This window comes from Heloderma suspectum, chromosome 1 (assembly GCF_057233095.1).
Source record: "Heloderma suspectum isolate Gila_16-S chromosome 1, 16-S_ref, whole genome shotgun sequence".
NCBI lineage: Eukaryota > Metazoa > Chordata > Lepidosauria > Squamata > Helodermatidae > Heloderma > Heloderma suspectum.
In genome coordinates this window covers 77151687-77172727 of record NC_139458.1, presented here as the reverse complement: position 1 = coordinate 77172727, position 21041 = coordinate 77151687, and the positions used below count along the sequence as shown (strand labels likewise).

At 43.8% G+C, this 21041-nt stretch overlaps 1 protein-coding gene across 1 annotated transcript in view; it reads left to right on the top strand.

Annotated features, from left to right (window-relative positions):
- GALNT16 (polypeptide N-acetylgalactosaminyltransferase 16) overlaps positions 1-21041 on the top strand; it is a 211899-nt gene that overhangs the window by 157472 nt on the left and 33386 nt on the right. Inside the window, exons 7-11 of the mRNA XM_084847928.1 lie at positions 3875-3962; positions 6224-6308; positions 7807-7910; positions 10479-10605; positions 12837-12929. Coding sequence (XP_084704054.1) covers positions 3875-3962; positions 6224-6308; positions 7807-7910; positions 10479-10605; positions 12837-12929 — 497 coding nt within the window. The remainder of the gene's footprint in view (positions 1-3874; positions 3963-6223; positions 6309-7806; positions 7911-10478; positions 10606-12836; positions 12930-21041) is intronic.

Here is a 21041-nt window from a genome sequence, read left to right as displayed (position 1 = left end):
ATGGTGGGGAAGACAAAAACTGCTGCAAATTGATATGAGGCATTGCATTTTCTTCCCCTTGGTTGCTGAATTCCCTTTCCTGCCTGCTATTGCTCCTCCCACCATAGCAAGACCCATGATCTTCAAAATATATCCCGACACTGGAGTCCATTTCCTGAGTTGTAAAATAATGTACTGTGTGGAGTTCATTTGGAAAAAAGGTGCTAACCCTGGGGTAGAAGGAGAGAACAGCAAGACAGCTGAGTTGGCAGCTCTTGTCCTGGATGTGCCAAGGGGGTCAATGAGAGGATGTGACTGTGCTGCTGAAAAATCTGCAGTGACAGAGATGAAGTGGGTAGGGCTCATTTTCCTGCTGCCTTTGAGGCTGGCTTTCTCCTCCTTCTCAGAAAAAAAATGCTCCTGTGTAGTTAACAGGGCCCAGGAGACAGGTGGGAGGAACGGCTGTCGATGCAAATTACATATACGTTCAGCTTAGTGCCAAGAGGAGGAAGAAGGTGAAACCTTAAAACTGGTGACTTAAAAAGCCTCAGCTCAATAAATCCTCCCTCTCAGTAGCCCGTAAATGTCTGCTTTGTATTTGATCATAAAATCATGCTGCTGGCACGAGCAACAATAGCGGTGGCAGCTCACTGACTGCTCCTACACAGGGGGAGACGTACCTGGACAGCTCAGCAGCAGAGGAGGATCTGGGCCTGGAATTTTCCAGAAGTTTATTGTTATTAGATGGAGGGATGAATGTTCCAGTACTCACATATTTTTCAGGTCATTATTGTGCTTGGATTTGTTAAGATCAGACCTACCTTTAATTGTAGAGTGTGTCTTGAATTAGGAAGGTTTCCCAGGTGAGTGGAGGCTGGGTAGAGGTAATAATTTTGGGCTTGGATCTTTGTAGGGTGAGGAAATATGTCAATTCATTTTCAGTCAGTGTAGATTCATGGGCAGTACACACACTGCCCACATGCTAGCAGGATCCACCATTATCGCAATGGGAAGTGAGCGGTTCCAAAAACAAGCATAGACAAGCCAAAATGCTCTTGTCCGGAATAGGGGAGATCAGCAATCTCGGAGAAGGGAGCTCTGCTAACCTGCCCTGTTCCGGAAATGAGTGGTTTGGCTTGTTTCCAGGGTTATTTTAGCACGGGTTTCCTGTTGCACTCGCACTGGGTCCTGGGAGTGCAAAGAAAGAGCAGTGGCTCAGCAGCAGTATTGGATAGTATATATCTGATAGATTTATTTGTCATTCCACGATAATGTCATTCTGTGAGGGGTCGGGGCATTCTAACAGAATTCTTAGCATTTGTCCCATACTATAATTCCTAGGATTTGCAGGGGGGAGGGGGGGGGCATGGGGAACAGTGTCCATTATAATACTGATATAAACAAGTCTACTAAATATACCTATAGACATTTCCTTCCTCATCCCTGTGTCCAGATCTCAGAATTTGGGGTCAAAGAGTGACACAATCCCTCAGTCAAAAATGTATGGGGTAGACCATTTCCATCACTTTAGGCAGGCATCTCACATGCCATTTTCAAGGCCACTGTTTCTGAAGTCGCTGTGTTTGATGTGCTGTGCTAGTTGGCATGTAGATCTCTTGGAGCTTGTCAATGCCAGAACTAACTGTTATCTCCGGCCCATAGATTTTTATTGCCTAAACATGGAACATCTGGCATGTCTACTGGCATTAAAACAGCTTAGAGAGAGTCCAGCTCCTGGCACTTTTGCCCACTCCTTTGTCTTCCTTAACTCCTACCCAGATAGGCAGCCCCCAGATTTTTCCTATGGGTTTTTCTTATGGGCTGTGTCTGCACCAGCACTCCCTTCCAAAGTTGTTTCTGGGGCAAGAAGAAGCAAGCTCTCCTCTTCTTCTCTTCATAGGTTTCCATGCTGCTTTCTGTATTTTGCAGTCAGCACATGAAAAAAGCACTGCAGGAATTATCCCAGTACTTCTTAGTAGATCCTCTGGTAGAGGAAAGCTCCAGCCTACTGTTTGATATGGTAGTTTGGAAGCCTTTCTTGCAAGCAACCATCTTAATTTCACCCTATCCTATTTTCCATCATCATCATCATCATCATCTATATACTGCCCAATAGCCGAAGCTGTCTGGGCAGTTCACAAAAATAGACACCGCAATACAAGATAATAAAAACATAATATAAAATCTCTAATTTTATATTAAATTTAAAACAATTTAAACCGCTAACACAGTTACATTAAGATACTAGACCTGATTGAAACAACTGACATACTGTAAATGCCCCATCATATACTATCAGATGCCTGGGAGTGGTCTTAACCTGGCACTGAAAAGATGACAGTGTCAGTGCCAGGCAGTCCTCAACAGGGAGAGCATTCCATAATCAGGGCCCTCTCCCTGGTTGCCACCTTCCGAGCCTCCCTCAGAGGAGGCACTTGAAGGAAGGCCTCTGATGTTGACCATAGTGTCTGGGTAGGTTCAGGTTGGGAGAGGCGCTCCATCAGGTATTGCTGTCCCAAACTGTGTAAGTGAAATTTAGAAGACTGGAAGCTACTTGTGAGCTATCACTTGGAATGGCCTGCTGGGCTGCTTATCCATGAATAGGTCTACTTGTGAGTACATGCCTGGTCTGGTCTGCTGTTTCAAGCAGCAGCATTACTAGAAGTAAATGACTTTAATTCAATATATTTTTAGACATTGCCAGCAACATTTCAGGGGAGTGAGTACCTCTTTAATGAGATATTCAGTTTACAGCGATAATATCTGGAATTAGAGGCCTAATTAGGGACACTACTCAGGATGTGATATAGACTTCTCCAGCTGTTCCTGAGACATATCCCTGGGAACACCTGGTGTGGACCCACTGGTAGAAACAATAAGCACAGTTGGAGAGACAGTAAGATTCCCCTGAAGATGCTCAATTCGAGCAATTATTATTGAATGCCTAAGCAAGCAGACTTCACTAAACTATGAAAACCATCAGGAAAATGCTGCTGCCTGGTTTTAAAACCATCATATAGATCTGGTTCCAAGAGGAGGATTTCTCCATGATGTTCCTTAGTGCAAGGCTGGGTAACACACAGCCTCTAGGCTGCAAGTGCCCCCCAGCTTTAAGGGTGGCCCCACCATTCTTCTACTACTTCCAGATGTGCTGCAGCAGCAGCAGCAGCAAAACAGTCACTGATTTGATGCCGAATATCAGCCTTAAAGGGCAAATTTAGCTTTAAAGCCTTGTTTTAAAGTTAAATGTGCCCTTTTTAGAATCCTGTCGCGGTTTGCCACTGAAATTCGGTGGCAAACCACCAATTGTTTTGCTGCTGCTGCCACTGGCAAAATTCAGTGGTGGAAGGTGGTGGTGGCGCAGCCCCTGGGACTTTTCAGGGAACTGACTTTGGACACTGAAGTCCCCACCACCTTAGTAGGAGAGGAAAATGACTTTCCTCGGGAGTAGCAATTCTCAGCTTTATGATTCTAGTCCATCAACAGCTTTCCTAGGATGACCTCAGAAAATCAAAGCTTAGCAGTCCACTAGTGCAATCTGATAGTGACTCTGATCAATAACCCTTTGAAACCATGTCCTCTGTGCGTGTCCAGAAAATCAAGAACAAGCATTTAGCAACCGCCATTGTATTATGAGTTTTCCCCTTCTTCTCAATGTGGAAGGAATTCCACTCTTTATCACTGCTGCAAAAAACAATCTTATGTGCAAAAACCACAGATTCTGTCTTACTACCAACAAGGAAACTAGAGATAACAAAGGGAAGCAGTGCAGTATGCAAATGTTTTTTCTCATTCTGCCATGTGCATAAATCACATGGTCTCTGATTTCTTAAAGCTTAATCTCTCCCCCTCCTGGCAAAATTTTAATTTCCTTCCTTTTTTCTTATTCTTTCAGGATTATACTCGAGTGGTGAGTCCTATCATCGATGTGATAAGCCTGGACAATTTTGCTTACTTAGCAGCATCAGCAGATTTGAGGGGAGGTAGGTAAGGTGAATAAATAAATTCTGAAGAAAGCACTCTCGCTTGCTCTCGTACGCACTCTCTCTCTCTTTCGCTTTCAGAATAGCTCCAACACAGCTAGTCCCTTTTAATCCCTGATGTAAAAAATGCCAGAAAACCAATGATTTCACCAGCAGTTGAGCCTACTGTCAGTGTGCGTGGATTTAAGAATCTTCCTGGCTATGATCATGGAGTTTAGCTTTGTACAGTCCATACTTTCTGCAGAATCCAACTTTTATCTTTGTGTGTGTGTGTGTGTGTGTGTGTGCGCGCGCGTGCACGCGCAAGAGAGATAAAGAGAATCTAGCTTTCATGGTTGTGGAGGAAAACCAGAAAATACATTGGCAATTCATCTAAAAACTTAGAAGTCAGTGAGAATTGTTGCCCACGGTGGGTATGACAGTAAAACTCACACTCTGTTTTCAATTAGTTATCTGTATTGGGCCAGTGCTGTTGGCTTCTGGGTTTTGGTGGGGAGGGCAGTGCTGGCACAGCTACCATGGCTATCATAGGTCCCATTTCAAATGTTACCAGATTGGCATGGGATGTGATTACATGGAAGCAACAACGTTCAGGTACCTTAGGAGCTGACCCCTTTCCTTTTTTTTAGATGCAGCAGGTTAACAGCTACTCTTCTAGAATAGGGTGCTGGGTAGTTTGGGCCAATGCATTAATTAATTAATTGATTTGATTTATACCCCACCTTTCTACCAAAAAATGACACTCAAAGTGGCTTTAGACTTCTTTAAAATACATAGCTTTAAAATTCCTCTCTGCAACAAATAGGGATCAGAATTTCCCTTCATTCCCCTTTGCTCTGATATGCAGCCCAAATGCAGGAAGTCCAACTGCTCCACTCTTTTCCCTCAAAGGACATTTATGCATCACACACCCTTTCCCAGTTTTTTGAGTCCTTCTGCACTGTTGTTACTCTTAGAGAGCAATCCTGTGGCCCCTAGACAGCATCTGGAGGGCCATAGGACAGTTCAGATTCCTGGATCTGAGGTTGGAGACAGCACTCCTCCCCTTCACAGCTGGCACAGAGAGAACTGGGCCGGCTGCCTCTCTGAGCTTGCAAAAGTGACCTTGGAGAGGACAGAATGGTGCATTTCTGTGGGCAGGGAGGGGAAGGAACAGGGGAAGCGGGGATACAAGCTATCCCCAGCCTTCCCCAGCCTCCCTTCCCTTCCCCTCTGCAAAGCCCTAGCTAGATGGGCAAAAACACCGATCTAGCAAAAATGCAGAGTAGGAGAAGTACAGAGGCAGCGCCTGCCTCCATGCTCCTCCCTCTCTCCCTAGGATGCCTGTCATCCTCCAAATTCAGAGGTTGATGGGCATCCAGATAGAACTGAGCCCTTAATTTCCCTTTGGCAAATGCACATCTCAGCTCCCCCTGCCCATTTCAGTTCTGCAGATCCCACATGCTCACACCTCCTACTATCCACCTTCTTTCCCACAGGATCTACTCAATTTGCAAAAATTGCAAATCAGGCAACATTTTATGTGATGCGCATGGGGAAAAGCCAATTACAGCAAACATAGAGACTTTGTTCCCGGAAATACATGTCATCCCACTGAGAGTGCTGATTAATGTCTCATAACTTTGGCAGCCAATGAGGCATAGGACAGCCTGAGTGGAAGGGCTGAGGCACTAATTATTGCATTTCTCTCTGGGAACACATATTGGAAGATTTGGAATTGTGTAATTGAGCACAGATAAATACCACTAAGGAACAGGGCGCCTCTACAGGGATACCTCAGGGCCTAGCTACATTTCTGCATATTGCTGTTACATAGGAGGCCCTTGCTGCCTTGGGATCTTGTATGCCAAAGCAGAATAACCATCATCTAACCATCGCTAAGCAATATTACATTACATTAATTACATTTCTAGACCGCTCAACAGCCAAAGCTCTCTGGGTGGTTAACAAAGATTAAACCCCTAAAAATATGATATGATATGATAAAGCATAATATAAAAACAATCAACAATAATCTCCCCAGGACCTGTTAAAAAGCCCTATCATAAGCTGTCAAATGCCTGGGAGTAGAGGAAGGTCTTAAACAGGCCCCAAAAAGATGATAATTGTTGCCAACCTCTGAATCTCCCTCAGGGAGGGCCTCAGATGTTGATCATATGTTCCACTGTTGTTCAAAAATGGAGACTTGAAGCATATTTTGCTCACGTTTACATTACCCAAATAGCCCCTGCCATTGGTTTTCTTCTTCTACTCTGTTCTAGGATTTGACTGGAGTCTTCACTTTAAGTGGGAGCAGATTCCCATTGAGCAAAAGTTGTCTAGAACTGACCCTACCCAGTCCATAAGGTAAACTCTTTTGTGCAACTTTCTCTTTCAACATCACTTTTAGATTTCATCTTTTGTCTGATATAAAAAGCTGCTTCATTTGTTGATGTTGCCATGGGAAGTGTTCAGGGGTCAGGTGTGGTTCATTTCAGAGCTACAGTTAATCAATATCTATTGTTCCCTGAAGAGCGTTAATATTCCTGACAAATACTTGCAACTCAATATGTTGGCTTGAGTGGCTTGCATGACTATAATATGCAATGCATATTATATTGTTTTTTCAGACAGTAATGAATATATGCTGCCATCACCTTTGTGAGGGTAGGGGAAATGTCACTGTCCTCATTTTAGAAATTGTTACCAATTGTCTAGTGGGAATAGCTGACGTTTCCAAACTGGTGTGTGAGCTGCAACTGGAATAAGGTCTACTGCTTCCAACAAAAGCCCATCCTTCTTCCCAAGGTTTAGACAAAGTCATCAGCACATGCTTTCTGTGATGAACTCCATATTCACTGCCTAATTCATTTTGGTATATTAAACATAGCATGAATTATTCCGGTAAGGGCCAGCAAAACTATCTCAATTAAAAGAAAGATTCTAAGTTTACTTTGAACAGTAGCAGAATCTCGGAAGTGATAGTCTAACAGTAGCAGCAACCGGTCCTACACTCCTGAGAACTGGATTTCTGACAAAGATTATATTAGAGCATGTTCAGATTGAATGAATTTAGGGGACTTGGTGCTTCCAACCTCTGCAGTCCAAATATCCAGGATGCTTTTAGCTCATTCTGGTCTCAGCTGGTCCACATGCCTGACTGGGACCTGTGTGGACTGTGTATTCCACAGCCCACATGTAAAGATTTGCCTTTCTTTGCCCAGGACACTTCTCTGTCTTCCCAGCTGGGGCTAGAGGGTTCATCTGGGAGCAAAGGAAGCACCTGTCTGAGTATCCCTTTAGTGTGGAAAATTTGGTAATACACACTTTGCTTCAGGATCTTCCACCTGCCTAGCTGCTTCATAGACTTAGGGCCAGTGTAAGTATAATAGGGCAAGATTGGGAGCAGGCTGCGGGATTCTGTGCCCCCCCCCCCAGCATCCCTTCTGATGTGAATTCCTCTGCTTCCTTTAACCACAGCTGTGTTACACAGGCATATACATGAACCATAGTTCATGTATATACCTGTGGCTCTCTGCATAACCAGGATTCTTACACCATATTTGAAGGCTCTTGCCAAACTCTTGTTAAGCCAATGTAAACTCAACTTCAGATAAGACGTGTATGTATTGTGTGTTTGTGTGTGCATGGGAGCAGATGTGATCTTGCAGCTGACTTGTGATATCTAAATCAAGGTAACGATATTGCTCCTGTACCAGTTCGTAGAGGATTTTATTGTCTAATGATTATTCTTTCTAAAGCACTCTAGATAGAACATGCTACTACACAAATGTAGTATGTTCCTTTGCATTTAAGAACATTTTATTAATAAGTGTATGGCCATTCTCTCCCTCATTTTCTCTAGGACACCTGTCATAGCTGGGGGCATATTTGTGATCGATAAGTCTTGGTTTAACCACCTTGGAAAATATGACACTCAGATGGATATCTGGGGAGGAGAGAATTTTGGTGAGTTGGTGCCTTGAGTTCTCCTTCATTTCATTTCATTAATTACATTTCTATACTGCCCAGTAGCCAAAGCTCTCTGGGCAGTTTCCTCCTTGTGTTGCCTTCTCTCATCAGTCCTTCACAAGTGAGTCTTGCAATTCCTGGTCATACAACCTAACATTTTCTTCTGTTTGGCAACGTCGTAAATCTGTGCTTTGGCCCTTGTTCAAGAGTTACTTGCAAGTTAATAGAATCTGTTTCCTACCACCACACATAGCACTGTGCAGAACTATGTGTATGTCAATACTATTCTAAAAATTATTTGTCAACACCTTGGAAGGATCTTTATTACTGGCTCACACATGTACATGTACATAGATACACCTTGTGGGCATATATATCTGGACAGGGATCCAGAAGAAGGAAAAATCTTAGAAACTGTAAAGTAGGTTAATTGTTACACAAACAGGTTAAAGGTTTCACACTGAGCACATTTATCTTGGTTGTTTATGAGCAGGCCTAGCAATGTTGGAAGGGGTCTAGGAGCTAGAGAAGGAATTGTGCCAGGGTTGGAAAACAGAGGGTATCTAAGGACTTTGGAGGGTTCTAGCATTCTGAGATTGGGGCGATGGATTTAAGATCTTGGATGCAAGTCTCTTTTATTTATTTCTTCTATTTCTATCCCACTTATCAGCCAGCAGGCTCCCAAAGCAGCTTACAGAAATAATCCAATTTGAATACAATGAAACCACCATTAAATGCTATTTAAATACCACCAAAATAAAAAATGATAAAAGACAGGTACAGATAAATGTTTCCCACCTAAATTCATTAAAACCAAATTGCCATAAGGGCTTTGGTGAAGAGAGAAGTATTCAGCCCTTTTCTAAAATCTGCAAGACGTTGGCCAGATCCAACTCCCGCAGTGGTTCCGTAGGGTGGGTGCCACTATGAAGAAACGCTGGATATAGTGGTCATCAATTACACTTGTGAGGATTGAATCCAGAAAGAATTAGGGGATTGGGGAGAAGGCCAGGATTCAGGACAGGAGTGAGAACTTGTGGCCCTCTACATGTTATTGTACTCCAGTTACTATCATCTCTGACCACTGGCCATGCTGGACGGGGCTGATGGGAGTTGGAATCCAAAAACATCTGAAGGACCATACGTTCCACATCTCTGATCTAGGGATTCTGTCACTATAGGGTGCTGGCTTGTCTGGTCTTCCTGCCCCACCACTGTGTCACTAGCCACCACTGTTTTTCACTATCTAATACTAACCTTCATCATCCAGATGAAGAGCACATCAAAAACAAGCCATAATAGGAAATATCTGTGAGAGTCCTTTCTAGCCTCCTCTCCTATCCCTCTCCTCCTTCGCAATTTCTTTTGCATCCCCTTTCCTGATGTTTCCTTTGTGCCTCCAAATAAATATGCCGATACAGAGCTTGACCAGAGTGACAGATATTAAACACAAGGGGATGGACCGATAAGCCTTGGCAAGGTCACCTCTCCTCACTGATTCAAATGAGCTTTAGAACGTCAAAGAACGGCTGCTCCTTTAAAAAAAAGAAAAAATAATTTCACTTCAGGGCAGCAAAACCTCTGGAAGCAAATGGGGAGGGGGATGTTTCTGCTTAAATAAACAGGGTCAGACTCTGCCTTTAGAAAACTGGATTGCTAAACAGTGAATCAATAGTAGAGTTTGGGGTTCGGCACCAATGTTGCGCAGAAAGGATATAGTTCCAAGCACACTGAATATTAAGAAAAGTATTTTGATGGGTCTTAAAGAGCTCATTGTGCTTTTGATGCCCAGAATTTGCAGCTCTCAGATCCATTCCCATAATAGATGTGGACTACACAAGCACTAGTGGCATGTAATGATTTTAAACAGCATGAAAAGTGACCGGTGCAGACATCCCCTTAAGCAGTGATTAAAGTGGATTACATGTTTTTCCAGATTTCCCATAATCTTTTGGCAACTCTTTAATCTCAGTGATGAATGCGGCTGAAATGTTTTGCTTGGAACTCCACAATGGTTTCTAGTACTCTGTTTTTGCCAATTTTCACCAATGCCCTTAAGATCATACATTAGTCTCCCATTTTCTGTCTCTTACTGTCTCACACAGATTCTCTCACCCCCTCCCTTGAAACTGATCCATGTTACTTTGCAAATGTTCTCTAATATTTACAGTCTTTCCCTTTAGAGTTTCTGCCAATCCTAAATTCTTGAGCATCATTATCTTTACACTAAAAGAATCTTCCTCTGGTGCGCAGGTCTATTGTTGGGAATAATGTTATACATTCTGGCAGCTGGCAGCAAGATTCCCTCTATAAAGGCCAGAAACATCAACAGTAATCTGATCAGAAGGACCAGGGAGGGGTAATCAGTTGCAGGAAGGACAAGATCTTTTCCCCTTCAACAAGGAACATCATCTCAATTTTAATTCCCTCTCTTTCCATCATGTCATCTTGCTTTTGCCATTGCCTTGGGTATATGCAAGGTGAGAAGAGAGTAAAACTTAAGATATAAATCCTGGGTGTTCCTTGTTTTACCTCTTTTTTCCTGTTGCTTTGGATCTTTTCTAGAGCTTTCTTTCCGAGTCTGGATGTGTGGCGGTAGCTTGGAGATTGTTCCCTGCAGCCGAGTGGGCCACGTTTTCAGGAAACGCCATCCGTATGACTTCCCTGAGGGCAACGCACTGACCTATATCAAGTAGGAATGGATCACTTCTTGATCCCAGTTCAGGAAACAGGAGGGTGGTAGAATGCATTTAGGTCTGTCTGGGCTGTGGGGTGTCCCCTAGGAAAAGAAACAGCACTGGGGACAACTTTTTGGGTTTTTTTTGTCAATTTACCCCTCACCCAGGGACATGAATATGAACTCAGAAGGTCTTTATGAAAACAAATTCGATATTCCTGGCCAAATCCATCTTTACTGCAGTTTAATTTACTCTTCTTTATTGCTGTTTTATTCAATCACATTTGTAGCCAACACTGCTCTAATGCTCAGGAAAGAATGTTTTGAAGCATGTGTCCCTGTCATTTTAGTAGGAATTGGACTTTGAGAGTTAGAGTGTTGGTTAACATTTGTATACTTGTAAAAAACACTTTACTAATCTAGTATAGCATGTGAGCTATAACCTGATTAAATAGCAGTTCATAAAAACCCGTGTATTTGACAATGAGTAGCAATTTCATGTATGATTTTTAAAATTAAGTATTAAAAGTTATAGTACGGGAGTACAACTGCACAGACACATATTTGTGGTCTATAATAACCCAATGTTAATACCTGTGTGGGGTTTCACAAACTGCTGATACTTCATCTATTATGGGAAACAGTGGCTGCTGCCCAAAACAGCAACCCCACTTTTCTTTCGCTTTTCACTGGTAACATCCAATAATACAACACACATGATGTGATGTCACCACACAGCAGGTTTCTCTACCCTGCATATGTCCACCAATAAAGTCCTATGGCAGGCTGGCAGCTGTCCTCGCAGCCTCCACTCACAGCTGCTACAGCTTCATTTATTTAAAAATATTTCTATGCCATCTGTCATGTACAACATATCCAGGTGGTGTACAACAATAACACTGCAATATAAATATACATTATAGCTAAAACAAAGTACAACTATATAACAAATCAGTAGGCCATAGACTAAAAATCATAACAGGTGTTGTTAAATAGTTAACACCGAGGTGAATAAAAACATTTTCAACATGCACCTAAATTACAACAGAATTGGAGTATGTTTTATTTCCAGTGGGAGGGTATTCCAGAGAGTGGGCACCACCATGGAAAAGGGCCCCTTCCTGGTTGTCGCCTGATGGACATCTGCAGGATTTGGCACAAGCAGGAGAACCTCTGATGATGATCACAGCGGCCATCAGATCTATACAGGAGAAGACATTTTTGCACCTCTTATGATCCCAAGTATTTAAGAAGGCTAAGAGATTATAGCTGAGGCATCTGGATCTTCCAGATGTGCCACAGAGCTGTGACAGCTCTGAGTGGAGGCTGTGAGGGCAACTGACTGCCATAGGACTGCATTGGCTGCTATGTGGGGGTATGGAAACTTGCAGTAGCACTGACATTTCGTTTTTTTTTTTCACAGTAACATGACCAATTGTTCTGTGTTGTTCCACCCCAACCCCCATTATGTTTGTGGTTTGCTTGTTCTTAATTTGAGAATATCACCTAACAAGGTATTGGGCTCAGTTAGACTCTGGGTTAAAATGAATGAGAAACATGGAACAGCATATGTCGAAAGTACAGGGGGGCAGGGTCTAAATGAGAAAATGTACACTGTACAACACAATAGCTGCAACAATTGGGAGGTATGGATCAGGTGTGTTCTTCTAGCACATCTCATCCTTGCATGCTCTACATGTTGGGAGAGTTTTGCTCATGCACTGCAGATAAGTATGACTAGAGATGTACACATTTTGTTAAATCCATTTCTTCTGTGTTTCATGGACTGCCAGGCCTCTTTTGTTCCATTGTCCACTCATTGGATGTTTTGTACAAGAATTTTGTTCATTTGCAAATGCGTACTTGTGCTAATGTGCATCAGTGCAATTGCACACTTGCACAAATGTGCATTTACACAATCCCCCCAAAAGTTAAAGAATGGTCTGAAACTCCACAGAATCTACACACCTTAGAAAAAGCTGGCCCACTACAGAATCCGCAGGTCAGATTCACAGAAATCTGATATTTGAATCAATTGTCGATTTCTCTGACATCCCTAAGTATGGCACAACCCCTTGTCAATTGTTCTTTCTTTTTGGAATATTTCTTCTTGTGCTTCCAAATTTAGTGATGACATGCCAGTTAGGGAGGGCTGAAGTTTCTGTAAGAGGTCGCTTTTGAATGTCATGGCAAGCTGTGCTGTAAAATAACTATGCCTAACAGTGCTTCTCCTGTCTTACTTGCAGAAATACTAAACGTACTGCAGAAGTATGGATGGATGAGTACAAACAGTATTACTATGAAGCTCGGCCATCTGCCATTGGAAAGTCTTTTGGGAGGTAAGCATCCCAAACCAGGCAAATGAGCATTCTTATAAGCCATCTCTTTTAAGTTGTTCTGAAGGTGCCTGAAGAATTTGGACTCGATGTTCTTCCTTCCCAACCCTACTATTCTATGATTCTATGAATTCATTCTTTGCAAATTCTGATATGAACTGACCTGATTCACAGCTCTCAGACTAATCTGCAGAATGGAATGTAGTTATCCTTTGGATTTTGAACTTCTCCAAATGTTATGATGTAGTTCTCAGCTCAAAAAATGAATAAAAATGCATGTTAAAATGCCATTTTTCTAGATAAAATTAATTTCAAAACATATATTTTGAGACAAAATACAGTTCAAAGTATACCTTGAGAAAATGTGTTCAAAATGTGTATTTAAAAACAAATTTAAATGCAATTTTTGTATGTTTTTTTTTAAATGGTGCTTTAATCTGGAAACAGGATGGAACAGATTTAAGAATGAACAGAAGTGAAAGTGACACAGACTGGAAGTAGACTATCTGTCCATCCCTAGAGGGAGAGTTGAGAAAAAAGAAATATATACCTAACACACTTCTGGAAAAATGATTCAGAACACAGATGAACACATTCTTGCTTTTGATTTGTTTTATTTTAAAATATAAATCCAGCTTCTACACTGTTTTGCGGTGGTTCGGTGTACCTGAATGGCTTGAACTAGATGGCTTTAAAGGGGGATGAGTCAAATTCTTGGAGGATAATGCTACTGATACGCTCTATGCTACCTCCACAATCAGAGGCTGCATGCCTCTCAAGATCAGTTGCTGAGAAAGAGCCATGGGGAGGGAGATTGTCCTCATGTCCTGCTTTTGGGCTTCCCAAGATACATCTGGTTGACCACTGTGGGAAACAAGGTGCTGGACTAGATAGACCTTTGGTCTGATCTAGCAGGAGTCTTCTGATGTTCTTATAATACAGCAAAAAGCAGTGGAGGCTGGTGGCTCCAATTTCAGTGGGGCTGTGAATCCATTCTGGGTTTCAGTCAGAACCAGCCAGAACCAGCTCCTTTAGAATTCTGGCTGTTTCTGACTGAAACCCAGAATGGATGCACAGCCCCACAGAAATTGGAGCCACCAGCCTCCACTGTCAATAAAGAACACTTACTGTAGGGATGAGTTTATATTATCTTTCTGTGACTGATTGGCTGGGTTTGAAAGATGATATATGCATGTTCTGTTTTATATGACCCTCCTCCTCTCTGAATGGGAACATATGGGTACTTTGGTGGGTTGGCTTTGTTTGTTGTGGCTGTTTTGCTTTTGTTTTGTTTTTCGGTCAGAATACAGAATTTTAGAATTGGCTTTTATGCGCAAAAAGCCCAGAGATAAATAATAGAACCAAGTGGCAGTTCATAGCAAGCAAGAAAGAAAGGTTCCTCCTGTGCAAGCACCGGGTCATTACTGACCCCTAGAGGGATGCTGCTTGCACTGGCATTTTCGTGGCAGACTACAGTGGTTTGCCATTGCCTTCCCCAGTCGTGACTACCTTTCCCCCAGCAAGCTGGGTACTCATTTTACCGACCTCAGAAGGACGGAAGGCTGAGTCGACCTGAGCCGGCTACCTGAGACCCAGCTTCCGCTGGGATCGAACTCAGGTCGTGGGGAGAGTTTCGGTTGCAATACTGCTGCCTACCACTCTGCACCACACGAGGCTCTAGTTCATAGCAAGCACAGCAGTAAACCCTCTAAGATAACAGAAACAGCTAGCAAGGTAACATGACATTCGCCCTCCAATGAGACTAAACTGAAGTTAGGATGAAGAAGAGCACCTGCTTCTTCCAAAATTTTCTGTGCTGGGGCAGGGCAACCGCACCAGGGTCTAGGGAGCAGGCTGCTGCTTGTGCCTTTCATGCCAATAAGGATGAATTTACTTGCAGTGGATAAAACAAAAGAAGTCGTCTGTTGGGCTAAGAGCAAGGAACAACAATCCTCTGCTTGTATTACTGAGTGACAAGCAAATTGTATCTCAATATCACAGCCTGCCCATACCACCTCCTCTGTTCTCAGAGCATCCTCGTTCCCAGCAACCATGCTTGAACTTGTCAGAGCTTACTCCCTCTCATTTTATTTCTTTTTTGCCTCACAATAATGGTGCCTGAGGAACAACCCCATACAGTTTGAAAGCTTGCAACTCTGAAACAACTGAACATTCCAGTAAAATATACAACTTTTACCTTATAGGTGTCATTAATGGCAGTTCTGGATCCCTCAGAAGGTATCCAGGGCAGATGTTAACTCCAGATTAGCTCAACAGTAATTGATGTCTATTTTGTAGCCTCCAAAAGCAGTAAATATGTGGGTGGGGAGGGGGGGATGAATTATGGTTGGTTGGTTGGCTATATTTACTTCCAGTTCTGTTTATAAAGGACTCATCTGCCCACCTGCTCACAGGGGTGATTGAAGCAAGAGTCTATAAACCAGGTTGCTATGTGGAAAGCTTTCAAAACATTCAAGCAGAAGCAGCTTGATGAGCTGCCACCATCCAGCTTCCAGTGGTGGCCCCTCCCTTCTGTCTTCCCCAACTGCCACCACAGGGGCCTTGAAGAATCATCTTGCCTTGAGGGGAGGGGAGAAGAAGCAGAAACAGCTTCTTCAAGACAAACCGTTGTTCATCTTTTCTGTTTCATTGTATGATTTTTATCTATTGTTTTAATATTTGATGTAAAGTCCTCTTGAAAAGCAGTCTATAAATAGAATAAACGAATAAATAAAACTCTGTGGCAGAGCTAGGCAACTAGTGCCCTCCAGATGGTTTGAACTACAACTCCCATAACCTCTGACCGTTGGCCATGCTGGCTGGGAGTTGTAGCCCAAAACCATCTTGAGGGTACCAGATTGCCTACCCTTGCGCTATAGTATAGAGAGCCAGTGTAGTGTAGTGGTGAGAGTGACGGACTGGGAGCCGGGAGATCCGGGTTCTAGTCCCCACTTGGCCATGGAAGCTCACTGGGTGACTTTGGGCCAGTCACAGACTCTCAGCCCAACCTACCTCACAGGGTTGTTGTTGTGAGGATACAACGGTGAGGAGGAGGATAATGTAAGCCGCCTTGAGTTCCTTGCGAGAGGGAGAAAGGCGGGGTATAAATGCAATAAATAAATAAATAAATAAATAAAATAGTTTGGATCTCTGAAAACAAGGGCTCCTTTCATCCATGGGAGGCTTCCAGTCCAATGGAGCATTTCTGCTGGCAGAATGGGGGAGGAGGTGGCCTTCATCTGTTCACCCTTCCCCTGGAGTCCCCTATCCCCCCTCCACAACAATCTGTTCCAGAGTGCTGGAGGACCCTCCAGAGCAGTGGGGGAAGTGGTGCTGAGGCCTGCTGAGGGAGGGGGAGAATCTGCAGAGATCACTTCTTCCCCTTTCCACTGGCAGGAGTATTCTGAGAGGAACTCCACACAGGAAATGCTTCCCCTGATGCAAAAGAAATTGGATCCAATCCTATGTCAGAAGTGGGGAATTTCTCTCATTTCAACAAGAGGCAACACTGACCGTTTTACATTGGCTCTTGTGCAACATCCAAGATTATGCTTTTTCATAGCATCGTGGTGCAACAGACTCCTCCCCCAGGCTCACTCTCCTGTACATACACACAACTCCCCACCAGGCCCAGGCCCAGCATTTTAGAGCTAATTTGAGAGTGCCCTCCTTACATTCAGTCGATATGACCATATAAAATGGTCGCATACACTATTAGACAATTGGTCCATCTAGAGACTGTATTGCCTGCAGCGGCTTGCCAAGGATTCATATGAGGGTTTTTGCTGCTTGAGACCCAGTTACTGGGAGACATCAGGGATTGAATCCCAGACTAAGATGAATTTTGCCTTAATCCCATATTTCCTGTAGCAGAACTAGAACCTCCACCTGCTGTTTCCCATGTAGTGCTCTGCCCTGGTGACTGTTGGGAAGCACGCAGCTGAACATACCTTTCTTTGAGCTCTAAAAAAACAGCTCTGCGGGCTCTTAGCAGATTGTATCTGCTATGCTTGGGGCTTATTCACTGGCACTTGTGATGTCACCAGGAAATCCCTTCCCCTACCCGCATGAACAATCTCCAGAACCATTTTATACTTCAAAATAATATTTCAGCTTCTTAAAATAAGTAAGTAATGAATCATGTACACAGATTAATAAATAATAAGTAGACGGGCATGATAAAGGACAAAGAAGGCAGGGACCTAACAGAAGCAGATGAGATTAAGAAGAGGTGGAAAGAATACACAGAGGAACTATACAGGAAAGATCTTAATGTCCCTGATAGCCATGATAGTGCGGTCACTGAACTTGAGCCGGACATCCTCGAGAGTGAAGTCAAGTGGGCCTTAGGAAGCATTAGTAACAACAAAGCTAGTGGAGATGACAGTATTCCAGCCGAGCTATTTAAAATCCAAAAAGATGATGCTGTTAAAGTGCTGCATTCAATATGCCAACAAATTTGGAACACTCAACAATGGCCACAAGACTGGAAAAGGTCAGTTTACATTCCAATTCCAAAGAAGGGCAACGCCAAAGAGTGTTCAAACTACCGCACAATTGCACTCATTTCACATGCCAGCAAGGTGGTGCTCAAAATCCTGCAAGCTAGGCTTCAGCAGTATGTGAACCGAGAACTACCGGAAGTACAAGCTGGGTTTCGAAGAGGCAGAGGAACTAGAGATCAAATCGCCAACGTTTGCTGGATCATGGAGAAAGCAAGAGAATTCCAGAAAAACGTCTATTTCTGCTTCATTGACTACGCTAAAGCCTTTGATTGTGTGAATCACAACAAACGGTGGCAAATTCTTAAAGTGATGGGAGTACCAGACTACCTTACCTGTCTCCTGAGAAACCTGTACGAGGGTCAAGAAGCAACAGTAAGAACCAAACATGGAACAACTGAGTGGTTCAAAATTGGGAAAGGAGTACGACAAGGCTGCATATTGTCACCCTGCTTATTTAACTTATATGCAGAGTACATCATGAGAAACGCCGGGTTGGATGAATCACAGGTCGGAATTAAGATTGCCGGGAGAATTATCAACAACCTCCAATATGCAGACGATACCACCCTAATGGCAGAAAGCGAAGAGGATCTCAAGAGCCTCTTGTTGAGGGTGAAAGAGGAGAGTGCAAAAGCTGGTTTGAAACTCAACATTAAAAAATCGAAGATCATGGCATCTGGCCCCATCACTTCCTGGCATATAGAAGGGGAAGAAATGGAAGCAGTGACAGATTTTACTTTCTTGGGCTCCAAGATCACGGCAGATGGTGACTGTAGCCATGAAATTAAAAGACGCTTGCTCCTTGGGAGGAAAGCTATGGCAAACCTAGACAGCATAGTAAGAAGCAGAGACATCACCTCACCGACAAAGGTCCGTCTAATCAAAGCTATGGTTTTCCCAGTAGTAACGTATGGCTGTGAGAGCTGGACTATAAGGAAGGCTGAGCGCCGAAGAATTGATGCTTTCGAACTGTGGTGCTGGAGAAGACTCTTACGAGTCCCCTGGACTGCAAGAAGGACAAATCAGTCCATCCTAAAGGAAATCAACCCTGACTGCTCATTGGAAGGACAGATAATGAAGCTGAAGCTCCAATATTTTGGCCACCTAATGCGAAGAGAAAACTCCCTGGAAAAGACCCTGATGCTGGGAAAGACTGAAGGCAAAAGGAGAAGGGGACGGCAGAGGATGAGATGGCTAGATAGCATCACGGATGCAATGAATATGAACTTGAGCACACTCTGGGAGAGAGCGGAGGACAGGAAGGCCTGGTGTGCTATGGTCCATGGGGTCACGAAGAGTCGGACACGACTGAACGACTGAACAACAACAAATGTTTTAAAAGATAACAATGAAGGGATAGCCTGGAGCAATCCTGTTGGGATAGGCGGCCACCTCCGAACTTGGAGGCAGCCGCCTATCCAATGCAGGGCAGGTGGAGCATGGAGCGGATCTTCTCCTCTGCACTCCAGGCACTCTGCATTTGGGGCTAGACAGCCAATTTCAGCTGTCTAGCTGTGGGACTTCGAGGGGTGGGGGATCAGCACTTCCACACTCCCTGCCCCTCCCTGCCCCAGGGAACATCCCCTTTTGCCCCACTCTGTGCTGCTCATCTGAGGGGACGATCCAAGGGGATGATCTGCGCTGCCTACAAGGCGGCGGGGGAGGTCAGTTCCTGGAAACCAAACAATCCTATGGCCATCTAGCCACTCTGTAGTGGCTATAGGATTGCACCCTAAATCAGCCTTCCCCAACCTGGTACTCTCCAAATGTTTTGGACTACAACTCCCAGAATTCCTGACCATTGGCCATGCTGGCTGGGATTAATGGGAGTTGCAGTCCAAAACAACAGGAAGGCACTAGGTGGGGGAGGTCTGACCAACGGCTTTCTTCACGCGGAGCTTTTATTCTGCGATTGAGATTGCTCCTTCATGGAAGTTGGCGGGCTCTTTATATGATGCCATGATCATCCAAGGCATCTCCTGCACTAAATGCCCTTTGTTCCATTTTTAAATAGATTGCAGATAATGAGCTATCAAATTACCCCGTTGTGTTCCGCTTGCGTTCCCTCCGTTAAAAGAGGAAAAGCAGCAAGAAGAGGAGTGAGATCAATGAAAGATAATGTAAGACACAGATACGAGGAGAATGAGGGGGAAGGGGGAGGGGGGAAAGAAGCGGGTGAAAAAGGGAGTTGTGATCATTTAAGATGGAAGCAGAAAGCCCCGCTTTAAATGCAGGATTTTAGAGTGGTGTAGAGATGCCCTAAATCATGGAGGAAGGGCAAAAGTAACAGCTGGACCAACATTGGATTTACCGGTATTTACTTGTTTATTTATTTAACTTGTATTCTGCCTTTCTACCAAAAATGGCACTTAAGGCAGCTTACAATCACTAATAAAATTTTATAAAAACAATATTTATTTATTTATTTATTTATTTATTGCAATTATACCCCGCCTTTTTTCCTCTTGCAAGGAACCCAAGGCGGCTTACATTATCCTCCTCCTCTCCATTTCATCCTCACAACAACAACCCTGTGAGGTGGGTTGGGCTAAGAGTCTGTGACTGGCCCAAAGTCACCCAGTGAGCTTCCATGGCCGAGTGGGGACTAGAACCCGGATCTCCCAACTCCTAGTCCACCACTCTTGCCACTACATCACACTGGCTCTCACTACACCACAATAATAAAGCAAATATGTTAAACAATTAAAAACATAACAATAAGAGAGTGAAAACAACCTCCAATCCAACAGACCCGCTTATCCACCAAAGGCTCACTTGAATAAAGCAGGCCTTGCCTGCTGGTGGAAGGACCGCAGAGAGGGAGTGAACCTGGCCTTCCTCAGTAGGGAGTTCCACAACCAGGGAGCAGCCACTGAGAAAGCCCTCTTTCACATTACCACCAAATGTACCTCTGAAGGCAACGGTCTCGAAAGAAGGGCCTCTCCAGAAGTTATTAAAGACCAGGGGGGCTCATATGAGAACAGGCAGTCTTTCAGGTAGCTTGGTCCCAAGCTGTATAGGGTTGTATAGGTCATAACCAGCACTTTGAATTCTGTCTGGAAACAGACCGGTAGTCAGTGAAGCTATTATAACAAGGGAGTTGCGTGCACCCTGTAACCAGCCCCAGTCAACAGTCTGGCCACAGCACTCTGGACCAACTGAAGTTTGAACAGTTTTCAGAGGCAGCCCCTACAGTAGTCTAAATGGGATGTGACTAAGGCATGTGTGACTGTGGCCAGATCCGATGTTTCTAGGGATGGGCACAGCTGTCGCACTAGCCTCAGTTTTGCGAATGCATTCCTAGCCATTGCTGAAACCTGGGCATCCAGATTCAAGGACGAGTCCAGAAGTAGACTCAAACTGTGACCCTGAGTCTTCAGGGGAAGTGTATATATATTATTCAACTTGTGGAGGAAATGAGGCTCATGCCATGGCTAAGGGACCCAGTATAAGTTTTACTTTTTACATTATTTTTGTCTTCACCATTGGTTAACTGGGCCCTGGACAAAGCAATGCCAAAGGAGAAAGATGATGACAAAACATTCCTTCTTTCCCATGCTGCTTTAGTGTCTCACAGGAAGTCCCCATGGGTCGCATGTTACCCCCCATA